General features: G+C 62.8%; 4 protein-coding genes across 4 annotated transcripts; 2 read left to right on the forward strand and 2 right to left on the reverse strand.

The window, feature by feature from the left end:
- Positions 1 to 874: 874 nt before the first annotated feature.
- Positions 875 to 2,364, forward strand: LOC309888912 (3 beta-hydroxysteroid dehydrogenase type 7-like). Its single transcript, XM_082781554.1, has 2 exons — positions 875 to 1,273; positions 2,208 to 2,364. The coding sequence occupies exons 1-2, from the start codon at positions 888 to 890 to the stop codon at positions 2,218 to 2,220; spliced, it is 399 nt and encodes a 132-aa protein (XP_082637680.1). The 5' UTR covers positions 875 to 887; the 3' UTR covers positions 2,221 to 2,364.
- A 30-nt stretch (positions 2,365 to 2,394) lies between these two features.
- Positions 2,395 to 5,249, forward strand: LOC309888984 (uncharacterized protein; the record flags this gene model as incomplete). Its single annotated transcript, XM_082781643.1, has 2 exons — positions 2,395 to 2,508; positions 3,387 to 5,249. The coding sequence occupies exon 2, from the start codon at positions 3,387 to 3,389 to the stop codon at positions 5,247 to 5,249; it is 1,863 nt and encodes a 620-aa protein (XP_082637769.1). The 5' UTR covers positions 2,395 to 2,508.
- Positions 5,250 to 6,617: 1,368 nt separating this feature from the next.
- Positions 6,618 to 12,528, reverse strand: LOC309888904 (uncharacterized protein). Its single transcript, XM_082781543.1, has 2 exons — positions 10,489 to 12,528; positions 6,618 to 8,587 (listed from the first exon to the last, which is right to left on the reverse strand). The coding sequence occupies exons 1-2, from the start codon at positions 11,182 to 11,184 to the stop codon at positions 7,190 to 7,192; spliced, it is 2,094 nt and encodes a 697-aa protein (XP_082637669.1). The 5' UTR covers positions 11,185 to 12,528; the 3' UTR covers positions 6,618 to 7,189.
- A 2,591-nt stretch (positions 12,529 to 15,119) lies between these two features.
- On the reverse strand, positions 15,120 to 18,871 carry PRF1 (perforin 1; the record flags this gene model as incomplete). The annotated part of the gene is made up of 2 exons (XM_082781646.1): positions 15,120 to 17,007; positions 18,306 to 18,871. The coding sequence occupies 2 exons, from the start codon at positions 18,869 to 18,871 to the stop codon at positions 15,120 to 15,122; spliced, it is 2,454 nt and encodes an 817-aa protein (XP_082637772.1).
- Between the last annotated feature and the right edge of the window lie 1,906 nt (positions 18,872 to 20,777).

Consider the following 20,777-nt stretch of genomic DNA (forward strand, 5'->3'; position numbering starts at 1 on the left):
ACCCCATAACCCCAAATCCCCCTTTTTTCCCCCAAAACCCCCCATAACCCCATCTCCTGACCCCAAAACCCCCTTATTTCCCCCCAAAACCCCCTTATTTCCCCCAAAACCCCCTTTTTTCCCCCAAACCCCCCCCATAACCCCATCTCCTGACCCGATAACCCCCTTATTTCCCCCAAACCCCCCTTATTCCCCCCAAACCCCCCTTATTTCCCCCCAAACCCCCCTTATTTCCCCCCAAACCCCCTTATTTCCCCCCAAACCCCCTTATTTCCCCCAAAACCCCCCTTATTTCCCCCAAAACCCCCTTATTTCCCCCAAAACCCCCCTTATTTCCCCCAAACCCCCTTATTTCCCCCAAAACCCCCCTTATTTTCCCCCAAAACCCCCTTTTTTCCCCCAAAACCCCCCCTTATTTCCCCCAAAACCCTCTTATTTCCCCCCAAACCCCCTTTTTTCCCCCAAAACCCCCTTATTTTCCCCCAAACCCTCTTATTTCCCCCCAAACCCCCTTATTTCTACCAAAACCCCCCTTATTTCCCCCCAAACCCCCTTATTTCCCCCAAAACCCCCCCTTATTTTCCCCCAAAACCCCCTTTTTTCCCCCCAAACCCCCCTTATTTCCCCCAAAACCCTCTTATTTCCCCACAAACCCCCTTTTTTCCCCCAAAACCCCCTTATTTTCCCCCAAAACCCTCTTATTTCCCCCAAAACCCTCTTATTTCCCCCAAAACCCTCTTATTTCCCCCCAAACCCCCCTTATTTCCCCCCAAACCCCCCTTATTTCCCCCCAAACCCCCCTTATTTCCCCCAAACCCCCCCTTATTTCCCCCAAAACCCCCCGTAACCCCCTTATTCTCTCTCCCCCCGCAGGCAACGTGGCCTGGATGCACCTCCTGGCCGCCCGCGCCGCCCTCCGGCACCCTTCGAGCGTGGGGGGCGAAGTTTTTTACTGCTACGACTCCTCGCCCTACGCCGCCTACGAAGACTTCAACATGCTCCTCCTCGGCCCCGCCGGGCTCCGTTTCGGGGGTCCCCGCGCCCCCCGGGGGCTCCTCCTCGTCCTGGCCCACCTCAACGCCTTCCTCAGGGCCTTGTTGAAGCCCCTCTGCCCCTACGCCCCCCTCCTCAATCCCTACACCCTGGCCGTGGCTAGCACCCCCTTCACCGTGGCTACCGACAAGGCTCAGCGCCGTTTCGGCTACCGGCCCCTCTACAGCTGGGAGGAGGCCCGGGGACGCACCGTCAGCTGGATCCGGCAGCTGGATTTGGGGTGAGTGGACCCCCCCTAGAAGGGGGTTGTGATATGGGGGGGGGGTCTCTATGGGGTCGGGGAGGGGGCCCCGAGGGAGATCGGGGCGGGGATGGGGTCGGGGGAGAGGTTTGGGGGGGGGTTTGGGTGGTTACGGGGGGATCCAGGCCGGGTTTTGGATCTGACTGTGATCCGGAGGGGGATCCAGGCCAGGTTTTGGCTCGGACCCTGATCCTGAGGGGGATCCAGGCCGGGTTTTGGCTCGGACCCTGATCCTGAGGGGGATCCAGGCCGGGTTTTGGCTTGGACCCCGATCCTGGGGGTTTATCCAGGCTGGATTTTGGTTCAGACCCTGATCCTGAGGGGGATCCAGGCCAGGTTTTAGCACTGATCCTAATCCCAAGGGTAATCCAGGCCAGGTTTTGGCACTTACCCAGATCCTCAGGGTGATCCAGACCAGATTTTTGGCCCCAATCCAGATCCTGGCTGCAATCCAGGCCAGGTTTTGGGCCCCAGTCCAGATCCTGGCAGTAATCCAGGCCAGGTTCTGGCTCCAATCCCAATCCTGGCAGTAATCCAGGCCAGATTTTGGCCTCAATCCGCGTCCTGGCTGTAATCCAGGCCAGGTTTTGGGCCCAATCCCAATCCTGGCCGCGATCCAGGCCAGATTTTGGGTCCCAATCCGGATCCTGGCCCGGGTTCTGGCTCCAATCCGGATCCTGAGCCAGCTCCAAGCCGGGTTTTGGACTCCAATCCGGATCCTGGCTCCAATCCAGGCCAGGTTTTGGGCCCCAATCCGGATCCTGGCCCGGGATCTGGCTCCAATCCGGATCCTGATCCAGATCCATTCCAGATTTTGGCCTCCAATCCGGATCCTGCTCCGGATCCAGGCCGGATCCGGATCCATGCAGGCTCCAGGCTGGGATCCAGGCCGTGTTTCCCTTCTCTCCCCCAGCTCCAAGTCCTGATCCGGGCCGGGCTTTGGCTCCTCCCCCTGCTCCCAGGCTCCGCCTCCAGGTTTTACCCCGCCCCTCTCATCACCACCCCGTGGCCCTACCCCCTCATTAACATAATTCCCCCCCTAATTACCAATTAAAGGCACCCGACGCCTCTCCCCGCCTCCTTCTTGGGTGGGTGGGAGGGGCTGGGGGCGTGGCCTCGTGGCTCCTCCCCCTTTGGGGGCGGGGCTTGGGGGATCCCCGAGCTGCCCAGTCCCGGCCCCGAGGAGGAGGAGGAGGAGGAAGAAGAGACGGGAGGTAGGGGGGGGGGGGGCTATGGGGCAGGGGGGGGGCTGTGGGGGGGGCTATGGGGCAGAGCTGTGGGGCTGGGGGATCTATGGGGCTGAGGGGGGGTCCCTGGGGGTCACAGAGGGGTTTTTGGAGGGGTCCCTGGGGGCAGGGGGATCTATGGGGCACAAAGGGGGTCCCTGGGGGGTCTCAGTGCGATCTATGCCCCCCCCTCCCCATCCCAATGGGCAGCCCCCTCCCCCCATCCCCCCCATCTTCCCCTCAGCCCCCCAACACCCCCCCCGACCCCATAACCCCCCTCTAACCCCATAACCCCCCCTCTAACCCCATAACTCCCCCCTCTGCCCCCATCACCCCCCCCGACCCCATAACCCCCCCCTCTGACCCCATAACCCCCCCTCTGACCCCATCACCCCCCAACATCCCCCTCTGACCCCCCCCACCCCATCACCCCCCTCTCTAACCCCATAACCCCCCCTCTGACCCCATAACCTCCCTCCCAACCCCCTAACTCCCCCCCCCACCCCCTAACTCCCCCCCCGACCCCATAACCCCCCCTCTAACCCCATAACCCCCCCCCGACCCCATCTCTGACCCCATAACCCCCCCCTAACCCCACAACCCCCCTCTAACCCCATAACCCCCCCCGACACCATCTCTGACCCCATACCCCCCCCCTCCTGAACCCACAACCCCCCCCTAACCCCATAACCCCCCCCCGACCCCATAACCACCCCTCTGACCCCATAACCCCCCCCTCTAACCCCATAACCCCCCCTCTGACTTCCCCCCCGACCCCATAACCCCCCCCCGACCCCCTAACTCCCCCCCCCTGACCCCACAACCCCCCCCTAACCCCATAACCCCCCCCCCCCCAATTTTTCCAGATGGCGTCGCTCCTGGAGGGGGCGGTGGAGCTGCTGCACCCCCTCCTCCACGTGGCCTGGGGGGCTCTGGCCCCCCCGGGGGCCGGCCGCTGGTATTTCCTCCTGGCCCTCCGCCTCCTCGCCATCGTCTTCGCCCGCTCCGTCTGGCGGGGCCCCCCCCACGACCTGGTTTGCGCCTGGGACCCCCCCCTCACCTCCCCCGCGCCCCCCCGGGGGCTGCGGCGCCTCTGCGCCACCCTCTGTTACAACCAGCACTTCGCCGCACCCATGGGTGCCCTCTGGAGCTTCTCCTTCCTCCTCGCCCTCCTCCCCATCACCCTCCTCCGCATCCTGCAGCCCCCCGAGCCGCGGAGGGAAGGGCGGGGGGAGGGCGGCAAGATGGCCGCCGAGAGGGGGAGGATGTTCGAGGTGGGCGAAGGAAGAGGGAGGGGCGGGATCTGCGATGTGGCCGCCAGAAATGGAGGGGAGGGGGCCAATATGGCCGCCGAGCATGGGGGTGAGCGGTACAATATGGCCGCCGGATGTGAGGGGTTCGGGTTCTGCAATATGGCCGCCGGAAATGGAGGGGAGTGGGCCAATATGGCCGCCGGACATGAGGGGGTCAGGTTCTGCAATATGGCCGCCGGAAATGGAGGGGAAGGGGCCAATATGGCCGCCGAGCACAGAGGGGAGTGGGCCAATATGGCCGCCGAGCATGGGGGGTTCGGGCTCTGCAATATGGCCACCGGAAACGGCGGGGAGTGGGCCAATATGGCCGCCGATCGCAGGGGGGAGTGGATCAATATGGCCGCCCAACGGGGGGCCAGGGAGGAAAGGAGCGGGCGTGGTGGGCGTGGTCCCGGAAGTAAGATGGCCGCCGGGCGGGAGAAGGGCGAGGAGGGCGCGGCCCTGATGTGGGCGGAAGGGTTCCCGGAAACCTCGAGGCCCCGCCCAGGGAAGGAAGCCAAGATGGCCGACGCCCCATGGGGCCATGGGAGGGAAGGCAAGATGGCCGCCCGGCAACGCCCGGTTGGCAAATCCAAGATGGCTGACGAGGATCACGTGACCAAAGACCTCATCGTGACCAATTGGAGACACCCAAGTGCCAAATTCAAGATGGCCGACGAGAGTCACGTGACCGAAGACCTCAAGATGACCAATTGGAGCCTTCCAAGTATCAAATCCAAGATGGCCGACGAGGGTCACATGACCAAAGACTTCATGATGACCAATTGGAGCCTTCCAAGTGCCAAATCCAAGATGGCCGACGGGGATCACGTGACCGAGGAGGCCAATAGGGATGACTGGTGCCACCCGAGTGCCAAATCCAAGATGGCCGACGAGGGTCACGTGACCGAAGACCTCAAGCTGACCAATTGGAGACATCCACATATCAAATCCAAGATGGCCGACGAGGATCACGTGACCGAAGACCTCAAGCTGACCAATTGGAGCCTCCCCGGCGCCGAATCCAAGATGGCCGACGAGGGTCACGTGACCGAGGCCCCCAACATGGCCGCCTGGTCCCCTTACGCCGCAGCCAATCGGGCCGCCCCCACCCATCACGTGACCGCCACGCCCAAGATGGCCGCCGGGCGGTGCCGGGCCTGCCTGCGGGCGGTGGCGGCGGCCATCTTGGCGGTGGCCGAGGGCGGCTTCCTGTGGGCGGTGCTTAGCTGCCAGCTCCCTGTCCTCACGGCTGCTCCCATTGGCTGCCGCCCACCGGGCCCCGCCCCCTGCCCGCCCCTTTCCTGTGTCCTCCCCGCCCCCGCCGACAAGATGGCCGCCCTCATGGGCCTCGCCCTATCGGCTGCTGCCTCCCTCATCGCCGTCATGGCCGCCGCCGGGGTGGCGGCCAATGGGGTGCTGAGGGGGCGGGGCTAAGGGCGGGGCCTGGTGGGGTGGAGAGCTTGGGGGCGGGGCCTGATTGGCCAGCTTGGGGCGGGGCATGGAGGGTGGGCGGGGCTTAAGGCAGCCATTTTGTGGAGGTGGCCATCTTGGGGGCGAGGCGTAGTCGGCCATCTTGGAGTGGGCGTGGCCTAAGTGGCCATGTTGGGGGCGGGGCCTAGAACAGTTGGTATCTTGGGGGCGGGGCCTAAAGGGGTGGCCATCTTGGGGGCGGGGCCTGGAGGGTTGAGATCTTGGGGGCGGAGCCTAGGGCGGCCATCTTGTGGGCGGGGCCTGGAAGGGCAGCCATATTGGGGGTGGAGCTTAGGTCTGCTGCCTTAGGGGGTGGAGCGGAGAACGGCCATCTTGGGGGCGGGGCCTAGGGCAGCCATCTTGGGATGGGCGTGGCCAGGAGGTGTGGCCGTCTTAGGGGGCGTGGCCACCTTGGGGGTGGAGCTAGGGGTGGCCATCTTGGGGTGGCGGCCATCTTGGGGTGGCGGCCATCTTGGGGGGTGGTGGCCATCTTGGGTGTGGCGGCCATCTTGGGTGTGGCAGCCTTCTTGGGGTGGCGGCCATCTTGGATTGGCGGCCATCTTGGCTAAGCTGGGGACATGGCGGCGGTGGCCACCAGGCGGTTGAGCTGTCGGCCATCTTGGGTGGCGGCGGCCATCTTGGATCCGTTGGCGTCGGGGGACCGCCGTGACGTCATCCTGGCGGGCAGGCGGCCATCTTGGACTGAGCAGCACCCCTCAGAGCGGGCAGCCATCTTGGACCGAGGGCGCTGCTGTGGGGGCGGCCATCTTGGACTGAGGGCACTGCTATGGGGGCGGCCATCTTGGATTTCTTTCCCCCATCCTTTTGGGGAGAAAACAACCCAGTTTGGGCCCATTTCGGGGCTGGTTTCTCACCTTCTGAAGGCAATAAATAAACGAGGAAATGACGTCATCGAGTGCTGGAGCAGTGATGTCACAGCCAGGTGGCGCCCGGGTTAATTAGGAGGGGTTGGGTTAATTAGGAGGGGCCGGGTTAATTAGGAGGGGCCCCGGGGCCCCGTGAGTCACCCAAGGGTGCCGGAGGTGTCGCCCCATGCCACGTCCCACCCCAAACTGGGCTCAAACTGGGAGAACTGGGAGAGAAAGGGGCATTAACTGGGCCTCTTCTATATGGGGGGGGGGGGGTGACATATTTTGGGGGGACACGGGGCTATATGGGGGGGGGGACATTTATTTTTTGGGGGGAAAACAGGGACACCGCAGCTCGGTCTGGATGTTTTTATTAAATAGCTTCTGAAAAATTAAAAAAAAAAGTACAAAAAAAGGAGAAAAATATAAATTTTGTCACAAAGTTGGGGACAGGGAGAGGGAATTGGGGACGGGGGACACAAAACTGGGGACAGGGGACAGGAAATGGGGGACCCAAAATTGGGGAAAGGGGACACGAAATTGGGGACGGGGGACCCAAAATTGGGGACAGGAAATTGGGGGCAGGGAACAGGAAATTGGGGACAGGGGACACAAAATTGGGAGCAGGGGGCATGAAATTGGGGACAAATGACACAAAATTGGGGACAGGGGACAGGAAACTGGGGACAGAGGACATGAAATTTGGGGCCAGGAGACCCAAAATTGGGGCCAGAAAATTGGGGACAAAGGACTTGAAATTGGGGACGAGGGACAGGAAATTGGGGACAGAGGGCTTGAAACTGGGGACAAATGACATGAAATTGGGGACAAATGACACAAAATTGGGGGCAGAAGACCCAAAATTGGGGCCAGGAAATTGGGGACAAAGGACAGGAAATTGGGGACAGGGGACAGGAAATTGGGGACAGGGGACACAAAACTGGGGACAAATGACACAAAATTGGGGCCGGGGACCACCGGGGTCCCTTGGGCGGGGCTAAAGGGGGCGGAGCTTTTTTGGAGGGATGGGCGGGGCTAAGTGGTGGGCGTGGCCTGAGCCCCGGGCTCCCCATTGGCCGGAGCTTCTTCCCCTTTGGTGGGCGTCAGCTCCTCCATGGCCACGGAGCCGGAGGTGGCCCGGAAGGTGCTGAGGGTGGGCTCCTGCTGCATGGTGGCCACCGTGGCTACCAAGGGCTGCGTCACCGCGGCCGCGCCACCGCCGCCGCCATCGTCCTCGGCCACCAAGGCCGGGCCGGCCCAGGGCCCGAAGGAGGTGGAGCCCGAGTGGCGCCGGCGCCGGACTTGCCACCAGGCCGCCAACATCATGGCCACCAATATGGCTACCACCAAGGCCAACAGTAGCCAGCGCCACGAGCCGCTCTGGGGGGCCGGCGTCGCCCCCGGGTTGGCCATGAGGAGCTCGGTGGTGGCCAACGGGGTTGGGTGGTGGCCAAGGGTGGTCAACGGGGTTGGGTGGTGGCCAACGGTGGTCAACGGGGTTGAGTGGTGGCCAACGGTGGGCTTCGAAGGCGATTGGTAGCCAATGGTGGTCTTCGAAGGCGATTGGTAGCCAATGGTGGTCTTCGAAGGCGATTGGTAGCCAATGGTGGTCTTCCAAGGCAACTGGTGGCCAATGGTGGTCTTCAACGTTGGTTGGTGGCCAACGGTGGTCTTGGAAGGCGATTGGTAGCCAATGGTGGTCTTCCAAGGTGATTGGTAGCCAACGGTGGTCTTCAACGTTGGTTGGTGGCCACCGGTGGTCTTCCAAGGTGGTTGGTGGCCACCGGTGGCCACTAACGTTGGCTGTGGGCTAGTGGGGACCAAGGAGATCATTTGGTCTTCAGTGGTGTCCACCTCTATCAGGTCGTGGCCAGTGGTGGCCTCCAACGTTGGCTGGTGGCCCATGGGGACCCAGGAGGTCACCTGGCCTTCATTGGTGGCCACCGCCTTCTTCTGGTGGCCACTGGTGGCCTCCAAGTGTGGCTGGTGGCTAGTGAACCCCCCGAAAGATTGGTAATCAAAGGTGGGCTCCATCGGCGGCTGGTGGCCACCGGTGGTGGCCACCGTGGCCACCCAAAGGGTGGCCTCCGTCACGGCGTGGTGGTGGCCACCGGTGGCCACCAGCCCCCGGTGGTGGCCACCGCCGCTCTTCGAGGTGGCTTGGTAGCCAACCAGGGGGTCCTGGTGGTCCGGGGTGGTGGCCACCGGGTCCCCGAGGGGGCTTTTGGGCCACTGGAGGGTCCCGGGAGTGGTCTCCGGTGGGGTCTCGGTGGTGGCCAGCTCCTGGCCCTCGGTGGCCACCAGGGTGGGGGAGGGGGTGAAGGTGGCGACGGTGGCCACGGGGGGGTCCTGGGCGGTGACGCAGGTGGCCAGGAGGGCGCAGAGGGCGGTAGCCAAGCGAGCCAGGGGGTGGCCCCCCATGTCCTGGGGTCCCTGTGGGGGGGGGGACAGCACCCATGGGACCCCCTCAGCACCTTTGGGACCCCCCCAGCACCCTTAGGACCCCCCAGCACCCTTGGGACCCCTCTGGCACCCTTAGGACCCCCCCAGCACCCATAGGACCCCCCTCCAAGCACCCTTGGGACCCCCCAGCACCTTTAGGACCACCCCAGCACCCTTGGGACCCCCTCAGCACCCTTAGGATCCTCTCAGCACCCTTGGGACCCCTCCAGCACCCTTGGGACCCCCCCAACACCCTTGGGACCCCCCTTCTAGCACCCTTGGGACCCTCCCAGCACCCTTGGGACCCCCCAGCACCCTTGGGATCCCCCCAGCACCCTTGGGACCCCCCTTCTAGCACCCTTGGGACCCTCCCAGCACCCTTGGGACCCCCCAGCACCCTTGGGACCCCTCCAGCACCCTTGGGACCCCCTCAGCACCCTTGGGACCCTCCCAGCACCCTTGGGACCCTCCTCAGCACCCTTGGGATCCCCCCAGCACCCTTGGGACCCCTCCAGCACCTTTGGGACCCCCCCAGCACCCTTGGGATCCCCCCAGCACCCTTGGGACCCCCTCAGCACCCTTGGGACCCTCCCAGCACCCTTGGGACCCCCCAGCACCATTGGGAGCTCCCCAGCACCCTTGGGACCCCTCCAGCACCTTTGGGACCCCCCCAGCACCCTTGGGATCCCCCCAGCACCCTCGGGACCTTCCCAGCACCCTTGGGACCCCCTCAGCACCCTTAGGACACCCCCAGCACCCTTGGGACCCCCCTTCTAGCACCCTTGGGACCCCCTCAGCACCCTTGGGACCCTCCCAGCACCCTTGGGACCCCCCAGCACCATTGGGAGCTCCCCAGCACCCTTGGGACCCTCCCAGCACCCTTGGGACCCTCCTCAGCACCCTTGGGATCCCCCCAGCACCCTTGGGACCCCTCCAGCACCTTTGGGACCCCCCCAGCACCTTTGGGACCCTCCAAGCACCCTTGGAACCCCCCTTCTAGCACCCTTAGGACCCTCCCAGCACCCTTGGGACCCCCCTCCAAGCACCCTTGGGACCCCCCCCAGAACCCTTGGGATCTCCCAAGCACCCTTGGGACCCCCCCAGCACCTTTGGGACCCTCCTTAGCACCCTTGGGACCCCCCCCTCCAATGCTCTCAGCCTCTCCCCTCCCCAAAAATCCTCATTGGGACTCCCCATAGCACCCTTGGGTGCTCCACCCCCCCCCCCCCAAGTCTCCCTAGCACCCTTTGGACACCCACAACCCCCTCAGCACCCCGAACTCCCACCCCATAGCACCCTTGGGTCCCCATAACACCCTTGGGTGCCCCCTGGCAGCCTTTGGACCCCCCTTTAGTCCCTATAGCACCCTTGGGTGCCCAACAACCCCCCTTGTCACCCCACAATCCCAATCAAACCCTAGTCCCCCTCCCCCCCCAAGTTCCCACAGCACCCTTGGGTCCCCCTGGGGCACCCTTGGGACCCTTCAGTCCCCCATAGCACCCTCGGGACCTTTCGGTTCCCCCCCAGCACCCTTGGGTGCCCGCGGCGCACCCTTGGGATTCCCCGCGGCACGCTTGGAAGCCGCGGGTCCCCCATTGCACCCTCGGGTCCCCCCCAGCACCCTTGGGTGCTCCGCAGCACCCTTCCCTCCCCGTAACCCCCTTAGGACCCTCTAAGCCCCCCCAGCACCCTTGGGTGCCCCCCAGCACCCTTGGGTCCCCACCCCACGTCCCCACAGCATCTTCCCCCTCCCCCTTATCACCCCAACTTCCCCCCCCACGCCCCGGAGCGCCCCGTAACGCCCCCGCCCCCACCTCCAAGACCCCCCGGAGCACCCTTGGGTGCCCCCCCAGCACCCTTGGGTGCCCCCCCGAGGACTCCCCACCCGGTACCTTGGGGGCCGCAGCCGTTGGTGGGGGACAGGGCGAGGGCGGTGAGGGCAGGAAGCGGGGAGCGCCGGCAGGAAGCGCCACCCAGGGCGGGGCCCCACAGCTTGGGGGCCCCCCCCACCCCCCCCCGGGACTGGGCGGGGGGCTGGCGGCGGTTTCGGGGTGCCCCATAAGGCAGGGAGGCAACGGCGGTTTCGAGGAGCCCCATAAATCCGAGGAGAAGTTGGCGGTTTCGGGGCGCCCCGTAAGTCCTGGGAGAAGTTGGCGGTTTCGAGGCTCCCCATAGGTCCAGGGAGAAGTTGGCGGTTTCGGGGCGCCCCTTAAGTCCTGGGAAAAGTTGGCGGTTTCCAGGCTCCCCATAGGTCCAGGGAGAAGTTGGCAGTTTCGGGGCTCCCCATAGATCCAGGAGACACTGGCAGTTTCGAGGTGTCCCGTAAGTCCTGGGAAAAGTTGGCGGTTTCCAGGCTCCCCATAGGTCCAGGGAGAAGTTGGCAGTTTCGGGGCTCCCCATAGATCCAGGAGACACTGGCGGTTTCGAGGCACCCCATAGGTCCAGGGAGAAGTTGACAGTTTCGGGGCGCCCCATAAGTCCTGGGAAAAGTTGGCGGTTTCCAGGCTCCCCATAGGTCCAGGGAGAAGTTGGCAGTTTCGGGGCTCCCCATAGATCCAGGAGACACTGTCGGTTTCGAGGTGCCCCATAGGTCCATGGAGAAGTTGGTGGTTTCGAGGTGCCCCATAGGTCCTGGGAAAAGTTGACAGTTTCGAGGCTCCCAATAGGTCCAGGAGACACCGGTGGTTTCAAGGCACCCCATAGGTCCTTGGACATGGTGGTGCTTTCGGGGTACCCCATAGATCTTTGGATGTGTTGGTGGTTTCGAGGCTCCCCATAGGTCCATGGAGAAGTTGGGGGTTTCAGGGCACCCCATAGGTCCATAGAGAAATTGGTGGTTTCGAGGAACCCCATAGGTCCAGGAGACACTGGCGGTTTCAGGGTGCCCCATAAGTCCGTGGAGAAATTGGCGGTTTCAAGGCACCCCCATAGGTCCATCAATGTGTGGTGGTTTTGGGGTATCCCATAGGTCCATAGAGAAATTGGCGGTTTCAAGGCACCCCCAAAGGTCCAGGAGACACTGGCGGTTTCAGGGTGCCCCATAAGTCCGTGGAGAAATTGGCCGTTTCGAGGCACCCCCATAGATCCATCCATGTGTGGTGGTTTTAGGGTACCCCATAGATCTTTGGATGTATTGGCGGTTTCGAGGCTCCCCATAGGTCCATGGGGACACCGGCAGTTTTGGGATGCCCCATAGGTCCACATAGAAGTTGGCGGTTTCAAGGCACCCCATAGGTCCATAGAGAAATTGGCGGTTTCGGGGTGCCCCATAGGTCCATCAACATGTTGGTGGTTTCGGGGCACCCCAAAATTCCTGATTGGCAGTTTCAGGATCCCCCAAAACACCTGATTGGAGGTTTCAGGACACTCCAAAGGTCCTGATTGGCAGTTTCAAGGCATCCCAAAATCCCTGATGACAGTTTCAGGGCACCCCAAAAGTCCAAAATACCATTTTTGGGGCCCAGTCCTAACAGACATTTTTGGGGCACCCCAAAACACCTGATTGGTGGTTTCAAGATGCCCCAAAACCCCCTAATGACGGTTTCAAGGCACCCCAGAGTTCCTAATTGACAGTTTCAGGGCACCCCAAAATTCCTAAATACCATTTTTGGGACCCAGTCCTAACTAACATTTTTTGGGACACCCCCGTGCTCCTGATTGGCTGTTTCAAGACCCCCCAAAATCCCCAAATGACGGTTTCAAGGCACCCCAAAGTTCCTAATTGGCAGTTTCAGGGCACCCCCAAAAAAATCTTAATACCTTTTTGGGGGCCCAACCCTAACTAAATTTTTGGGGCACCCCAAAACACCCGATTGGTGGTTTCAAGACCCCCCCCAAAACCCCCAAATGACGGTTTCAAGGCACCCCAAAATTTCTAAATACCATTTTTGGGGCCCAACCCTAACTAAATTTTTGGGGCACCCCCTTGCTCCTGATTGGCGGTTTCAAGACCCCCCCCAAAACCCCCAAATGACGGTTTCAAAACCCCCCCAAATCCCCAAAATGACAGTTTCAAGACCCCCCAACCCCCCTTACGGGCATTTTACCCCCCCAAACCTCTCCCCATCGCCCCTTTCACCCCCCCACACCCCCAAAATGACCCCCCCAGACCCTCACCCCCCCCCCGAAAAATTTTGGGGCCCCCCCCAACTTATTTTTGGGGTCCCCTCCCCCTTTTTTAATTTTTTTTTAAATTTTTTTTAATATTTTTTTACCCCTTCCCCCCCCCCCCGCTGAAAAAACTCCCCGATCTCCCTCAAAGTGACGCGGGGCTGGGGGGGGGGGGGGCCGGGGGGGTCCCAAATTTTGGGGGGGGGCGGCAGAGGGGGGGGGTCGTCGTCCCCCCAAGGTGGGGGGGGGGGTCCCCAAAGTTCTTGGCGGGGGGGGGCGCCTTTTGGGGCGCCCCCCCCCCCCCCGCAGGAGGAGCTGCTGGCACAGGACCCCCCCCACCAGCAGCAGGGCCCCCCCCAGCGCCCCCAGCCCCACCATGGCCCCCAGGCAGCGGCCGCAAATTTGGGGGGGGCACTGGGGGATGGGGGGGGGCGGGGGGGGCGGGGGGGGGGGCGGGGTTGTGGGGCGCCCCATAAGGCCCGGGACCCAGAATAGGGTCAGGGTCAGGGCCCAAGGGGGGGGCATTTTTTTGGGGGGGGGGCTTGGGGGGGGGTTTGTGGGGTTTGGGGGGGGGTCTATAGGGTTTGGGGGGGGGGTCTATGGGGTTTGGGGGGGGTTATGGGGTTTGGGGGGGGTCTATGGGGTTGGGGGGGGGTTATGGGGTCTGGGGGGGGCTATGGGGCTGGAGGGGGGGTTATGGGGTTTCTATGGGGCTGGGGGGGGTCTATGGGGTTTGGGGGGGGTCTATGGGGCTGGAGGGGGGGCTATGGGGTTTCTATGGGGTTGGGGGGGTTATGGGGTTGGGGGGGTCTATGGGGTTGGGGAGGGGGTTATGGGGTTGGGGGGGGCTATGGGGTTTGGGGGGTGTTATGGGGTTTAGGGGGGGGAGTTATGGGGTTGGGGGGGGTTATGGGGTTTCTATGGGGCTGGGGGGGGTCTATGGGGTTTGGGGGGGGTCTATGGGGTTCTTATAGGGTGGGGGGGGCTCTATGGGGTTCGGGAGGGCTCTATGGGGCTGGGGGGGGGCTATGGGGTTCCTATAGGGCTCTATGGGGCTGGGGGGGGGCTATAGGGCCGGGGGGGGGCTTATAGGACCGCCGTTGACCTTTACGGGTGACGCCGCAGCACCCTATGGGGTTGTTGGGTTTTTTTTTGGGGGGGGGGGGGGACACCTTCTATGGGGCCGGAGGGTTATGGGGTGAGGGGGGGGCGCGTACCTGGCTCTATGGGGCGCTATGGGGCGCTATGGGGCGCTATGGGGCGCCCCGGCCGAGCTCTTCCGCATTATGGGGCCAGGATCCGCCCCCCCCCAGGAAATTGGGGGCCCCCCCCCCGGCCCTATAAAGGTTTTGGGGTGGTTTTGGGGCGGGTTTATGGGGTGCCGGGGGGGGGGTTTGGGGTCCCTAAATGGGATCCGGGGGGGGGTTGTGGGGGGCTATGGGGCTCCTGGGGGGGGGTTGTGGGGTCTGTGGGGGTGAAGAAGGCTCCCAGTACCTCCCAGTACCTCCCAGTGCCCTCCCAGTACCTCTCAGTTCCCTCCCAGTTACCTCTCAGTCCCCTCCCAGTATCTTCCAGTCCTTCCCAGTACCTCCCAGTACCTCCCAGTTACCTCTCAGTCCCCTCCCAGTACCTTCCAGTCCTTCCCAGTGCCCCCCAGTACCTCCCAGTGCCTCCCAGTCTCCTCCCAGTGCCCCCCAGTACCTCCCAGTGCCTCCCAGTCTCCTCCCAGTGCCCCTCAGTGACCTCCCAGTGCTCCCCAGTACCTCCCAGTCCCCTCCCAGTCCCCTCCCAGTCTCTCTCAGTGCCTCCCGGTGCCCCCCAGTTCCTCCCAGTTACCTCCCAGTCCTTTCCCAGTCCCTCCCAGTGCATCCCAGTCCCCTCCCAGTACCTCCCAGTGCCCTCCAGTCCCTTCCAGTTACTTTCCAGCCCCTCCCAGTGCCCCTCAGTGACCTCCCAGTCCCCTCCCAGTCCCTCCCAGACCCCTCCCAGTCTCTCCCAATCCCCCTCCAGTCTACCCCAGTCCCTCCCAGTGACCTCCCAGTCCCTCCCAGACCCCTCCCAGTCCCTCCCAATCCCCCTCCATTCTACCCCAGTCCCTCCCAGTGCCCTCCCAGTGCCTCCCAGTCCCTCCCAGTGCCCCCCAGTGCCTCCCAGTCTCCTCCCAGTCCCCTCCCAGTGCCCCCCAGTGCCTCCCAGTCCCTCCCAATCCCCCTCCAGTCTACCCCAGTCCCTCCCAGTGCCTTCCAGTGCCCTCCCAGTCCCTCCCAGTCCCTCCCAGTCCCCCCCAAAAGACCAGTCCGAGGCGGGGCTGCAGCACAAAGCGTTTAATCCTGCCCCGGGTTGGAGGCTGGAGACTGGAGGCCAGGGAGGACCTGGAGGAGGTCCGGCCTCCGGGGGGGGGGGGGGGGCGAGCTTAGGGGGCTGGAGGACCAAGTTGGGGGGCTGGAGGACCAAGTTGGGGGGCTGGAGGACCAAGTTGGGGGGCTGGAGGACCCTCTCCGGAGCCAGAAGATGGCTCCTGGAGGTCCTCCCGGAGGCCAAATTTGGGATTTTGGAGGCCTGGAGAAGCCTTTTTGAGGCCAAAATTGGGATTTTGGAGGCCCAGGAGATCCTCGCCAAGGCCCGATGATGGATCCTGGAGGTCCACGAGGTCCTCCTGGAGGCCAAAATTGGGATTTTGGAAGTCTGGAGAAGTCTTAGAAGTCTTTTTGAGGCCAAAATTGGGATCTTGGAGGTCTGGAGAAGCCTTGAGGCCAAAATTGGGATTTTGGAGGTCTGGAGAAACTTTTTTGAGGCCAAAAGAGGGATCTTGGTCTGGAGAAGCCTCCTCGAGGCCCGATGATGGATCCTGGGGGTCCGCGAGATCCTCCTGGAGGCCAAAATTGGGATTTTGGAGGTCTGGAGAAGCCTTTTTGAGGCCAAAATTGGGATTTTGGAGGTCTGGAGAAGCCTTTTTGAGGCCAAAAGACGAATCTTGGAGGCCAGGCGAGGACTCGACCTCCACGGAAGCCCCCCTCGAACCACCGGCGTCCTCCACATCACCGAGGTCCTCCCACGAATCGTCCTCGTCCCAGGACCCCCCCAGGGCCTCCCCAAAATCCCCGTGGAGGCTCCCGCCTTCATCCTCCTCCTCCTCCTCCTCTTCCTCCTGCTCCTCTTGGGTGGGCCAAGTCACGGGGCCATCGCCGGGCCTCGGCGGCCAGTGGGAGAAGTGGTAGAGCCCCCCGTTGGTCCGGGGGGGCTGCGGGACGTAATCCAGGCAGAGGGGCCCCCCCAAAGCCGGCCCGCACGCCGCTAGGTAGCTGAATTTGAGGCGGCCCTTCCCGGCGAAGCAAACGACCTCGCGGGTCCCCCCGGCCTCCACGGGTTGGGTGCAGGTCCCCAGACGGTCGTCGTCCCACCCGTTGTCCCGGTCCCACACCTCCACTTTGAGTTGGGCGCCGGGGACGAGGTCGAGGACCCCCAGCTCCAAGCGCGCCCCCCATTTCGGGTGGTTGTTGTTCCACACCGGCGCCGTCTCCGCCCGCCGGCCCCCCAAAAACACCCGGACGTAGGCGTCGGTGGCCGAAATGAGGTCCCCCTGCCACCCTTGCCCCTCTTGCACCAACACCGTCACCCGCGCCGTGCCCCGGTGCCGCGAACAGCAACCGGTGGTGATGGCGGCGTTGGCCGGGCAACTACATTGGCAAGGGCCTACAAGATGGCCACCGCCGGCGCAGGCCTGGCTACAATTGGCCCGCAAAGCCCGCCAGGAGATGTAGTGCCCGATGGCCGCCCGTAACGCCCCGCGCCTCTTGTTGGATTTGGGCACCAGGGTGTGGAGGGAACGGACCTTGGCGGCCACCAGGCCGGGAAAGCGGGGTAGACCTTTCAGCCATTTTGAGTAGGCCTCGGGCCTACCGTAGACTATGTCGCCGTGCTCCTCGCCGCCTTCCACCTCCACCAGCCGCTCGTTAAAGACTTCGTTGAAGCTGGCGTTGCCTCGGTTGCTTGCCCGGGCTTTCTTGCAGGCGGCGGCCATGGCTTGGAGCTGGACGGGGCCGAGGCTGGCGGTCATTTCCACCTTCAAGCAGTCGGCCACTTCCTGGGAGCTCAGCCCCGCCATGGTGGCCTGGCAGGTGCGGATGGCGGTGACGGCGCGCAGGCGGCCCCCCAGTTGGGCCGACTGGATGTAATGGGTGCCGTAGGCGGCCAGGAGCTCGCCGTAGTCGGCGGCGGTGTCCGGGGTGAAGCGGGGGGGCAAGGCCCTCACGGCCCGCAAGAAGTGGGGGGACGGCCGGGGAGGGGTGGTGGCCGAGATCCTGTTGGGGGGGAGAAGGACGGAGGTCAATGAGGTGGAGAGGTGGGCGTGGAGGGGGTCTGGGGGGTGGTTTGGGGGTCTACGGGGTGACTGGGGGGGTCTGTGGGGTCGTTGGGGGGTCTATGAGGTGATTGGGGGGTATCCTAGGTGACTGGGGGGGTATGGGGTGATTGGGGGGTTGTTGAATGGATCTATGGGGTGTTGGAAGGGTTTATGGGGTGATTGGGGGGTCTGTGGGGTGATTGGGGGGTTCTATGGGGTGATTGGGGGGTCTATGGGGTGATTGGGGGGTCTACGGGGTGTTGGGGGGTCTGTGGGGCGATTGGGGGGGTTATGGGGTGTTGGAAGGGTCTACGGGGTGATTGGGGGGGTCTATGGGGTGATTGGGGGGGGTCTATGGGGTGATTTGGGGGGTTTATGGGGTGATTGGGGGGTTATGGGGTGATTGGGGGGTCTACGGGGTGTTGGGGGGTCTGTGGGGTGCTATGGTGGTCTGCAGGGCACTATGGGGGTACTGGAGGGGGCAATGGGATTTGAGGGGGGTCTCTGGGAGGCTGTGGAAGAGGAGATGGTGGAGAAGGGATGAAGATGATGGAGGAGACAGAAGAGGGGTGGAGATGAAGATGATGGAGATAGGTGAAGATGATGGAGTCGATGGAAGAGATGAAGATGGAGGAGATGGAAGAGATGAAGAAGATGAAGGAGATGAAGGAGATGAAGGAGATGGAAGAGTTGAAGAAGATGAAGATGAAGAAGATGGAGGAGATGGAGAAGATGAAGAAGATGAAAATGGAGAAGATGAAGAAGATGAAGAAGATGAAGAAGATGGAGGAGATGGAAGAGATGAAGAAGATGAGGATGAAGAAGATGGAGGAGATGGAGAAGATGGAAGAGTTGAAGAAGATGAAGATGAAGAAGATGGAGGAGATGAAGAAGATGGAAGAGTTGAAGAAGATGAAGATGAAGAAGATGGAGGAGATGGAGGAGACGAAGAAGATGAAGATGGAGAAGATGAAGGAGATGAAGGAGATGAAGGAGATGGAAGAGATGAAGATGAAGAAGATGAAGAAGATGAAGATGAAGGAGATGGAAGAGTTGAAGAAGATGAAGATGAAGAAGATGGAAGAGATGGAGGTGAAGATGGAGGAGATGAAGATGGAGGAGATGGAAGAGATGAAGAAGATGAAGAAGACGAAGATGAAGAAGCTGAAGAAGCTGGAGGAGATGAAGAAGATGACGAAGCCGACGATGATGATGAAGGACAGTGGATGAAGGCCCCCGACACTCCCCGGGACCCACCAGTAGCGCACGCAGTGGATCTCGGTGCTGGCGAAGCTGTAGCGGTCCTCGCGCTGCCGCTGCATCCCGAATTCGGCCACCCGCGAGTGGGACCCGGCCACCGCCACGGTCCCCCCGACCCCCGGCTTCACCGCCACCCCCAAACCCACCTGCCACTCCCGGGCCACCTCCTCGGCCTTGGTCACCATCGTCCCCACCGCCGACGTCCCCTCGGCCACCGCGGTCCTCGATTTGAGTTTGTTGCCCACCCGCCATTTGGCGACCCCCGCGGGGAGCCGGAGGGCGCGTCCACCTTGCAAGGGGTCCCGGCAGATAACGCACGGTCCCTTGGGGGGCCCGGGGGGGCCCAAAATGTCCAGGGCTTGTCCCTCCGTTGGGGACAAGGTGGTGACGTCCAAGCCCGAGCCCAAAATGTCGACGCCGGGGACCGGGGGGACGTCGCAGGCTCGCCCCACGGCGCGGTGGCAGTGGGGACGGGACGGGGGGAAGAGGAGGAGGGTGAGGAAGGCCAGGAGGGGGAGGGAGGGGGGGGCAGGGGGGCGGTGGTGGCGGCGGGGAGGGGACATCGCGGTGGTGGCGGTGGTGGTGGTGGACCTGTGGGGAGAGGGGAGGAGGAGGTGAGGAGGGGGACACGGAGATGGGGACAAGGACAAAGGGATGGGGACAAGGACACGAGGATGGGGACAAGGACATGGGGACAAGGACATTGAGATGGGGACAAGGACATGGGGATGGGGACAAGGACGTGGGGATGGGGACAAGGAGATGGGGACAAGGACATGGGGATGGGGACAAGGACGTGAGGATGGGGACAAGGAGATGATGGTGGGGACATGGTGATGGGGACAAGGACATGAGGGTGGGGACAAGGACATGGGGATGAGGACATGAAGATGGGGACAAGGACATGAGGATGGGGACAAGGACATGAGGATGGGGACAAGGACGTTGAGATGGGGACAAGGACATGAGGATGGGGACAAGGATGTGAAGATGGGGACATGGAGGTAGGGACAAGGGGATGGGGACAAGGAGATGGGGACAAGGACACGAGGATGGGGACAAGGACACGAGGATGGGGACAAGGACGTGGTGATGGGGACATGGAGATGGGGACAAGGAGATGATGGTGGGGACGTAGTGATGGGGACAAGGCCAAGGACATGGGGACAAGGACATGAGGGTGGGGACAAGGACACGAGGATGGGGACAAAGACGTGGTGATGGGGACAAGGAGATGGTGATGGGGACATGGAGATGGGGACAAGGACCTGAGGATGGGGACAAGGACATGGGGACAAGGACGTGGTGATGGGGACAAGGAGATGACGGTGGGGACGTGATGATGGGGACACGAAACTGCCAAGGTGGCCGCAGGGGGGGTGTGAAGATGGCGTGGTGGGGACGGTGACGTGGCACCGTGGTCGTGGGGCCGGGGTGACACTGACGTGGCGGCGGTGGGGACAGGGACGTGGTGGTGGGGACGCGGTGGGGACGTGGTGGAGGTGACAAAGGAGGACGTGGGGATGGGGACGGGGGGGTGGGGGCGGGGGGGACGGGGGGGACAGGGGGGACAAGGGGGACATGGAGGACATGGAGGACATGGAGGACGTCAAGGACAAGGGGGACAAGGGGGACATTGGGGACATCAGGGACATGGAGGACTTGGAGGACATGGAGGACAAGGAGGATTTGGAGGACATTGGGGACATCGGGGACATGGAGGACAAGGGGGACAAGGGGGACATTGGGGACATGGAGGACATCAAGGACAAGGAGGATTTGGAGGACGTCAAGGACAAGGGGGACATTGGGGACATTGGGGACATCGGGGACATGGAGGATGTGGAGGACATCGAGGACAAGGAGGACAAGGGGGACATTGGGGACATCGGGGACATGGAGGACATCAAGGACATTGGGGACATCAAGGACATGGAGGACAAGGGGGACATTGGGGACATGGAGGACATCAAGGACATGGAGGACAAGGAGGACAAGGGGGACATGGAGGACATGGAGGACATGGAGGACATCAAGGACATCAAGGACATGGAGGATTTGGAGGACATTGGGGACATCGAGGACATGGAGGACGTCAAGGACAAGGGGGACAAGGGGGTCTTTGGGGACATTGGGGACATCGAGGACATGGAGGACATCAAGGACAAGGGGGACAAGGAGGACGTGGAGAAGATTGAGGACGTGGAGGACGTCAAGGAGATGGAAATGGAGGCCGTGGAGGACATGGAGGACATGGAAAGGGAGGACAGGGAGGACAGAGAAAAGGAGGACGTGGAGGCCATGGAAAGGGAGGACATGGAGGGTGTGGAGGATGAAGAAAAGGAGGGTGTAGAGGCCATGGAGGCCATGGAAAAGGAGGACGTGGAGGACGTGGAAAATGAGAATGTGGAGGACGTGGAGGCCATGGAAAAGGAGGACACGGAGGATGTGGAGGCCAGGGAAAAGGAG

This window comes from Aythya marila (genome assembly GCF_965140915.1).
Source record: "Aythya marila genome assembly, chromosome: 31".
Taxonomy (NCBI): Eukaryota; Metazoa; Chordata; class Aves; order Anseriformes; family Anatidae; genus Aythya; species Aythya marila.

What these genes read in the sequence shown, in the direction of transcription:
- LOC309888904 (XM_082781543.1), bottom strand. Translation starts at nt 11,184, where the DNA reads ATGGGGCACCTCGAAACCGACAGTGTCTCCTGGATCTATGGGGAGCCC. An exon ending in CAACGGCTGCGGCCCCCAAG is followed by an intron (nt 8,588 to 10,488) that starts GTACCGGGTGGG and finishes CCCCCCCCACAG; the next exon opens with GGACCCCAGGACATGGGGGG.
- LOC309888912 (XM_082781554.1), top strand. Translation starts at nt 888, where the DNA reads ATGCACCTCCTGGCCGCCCGCGCCGCCCTCCGGCACCCTTCGAGCGTG.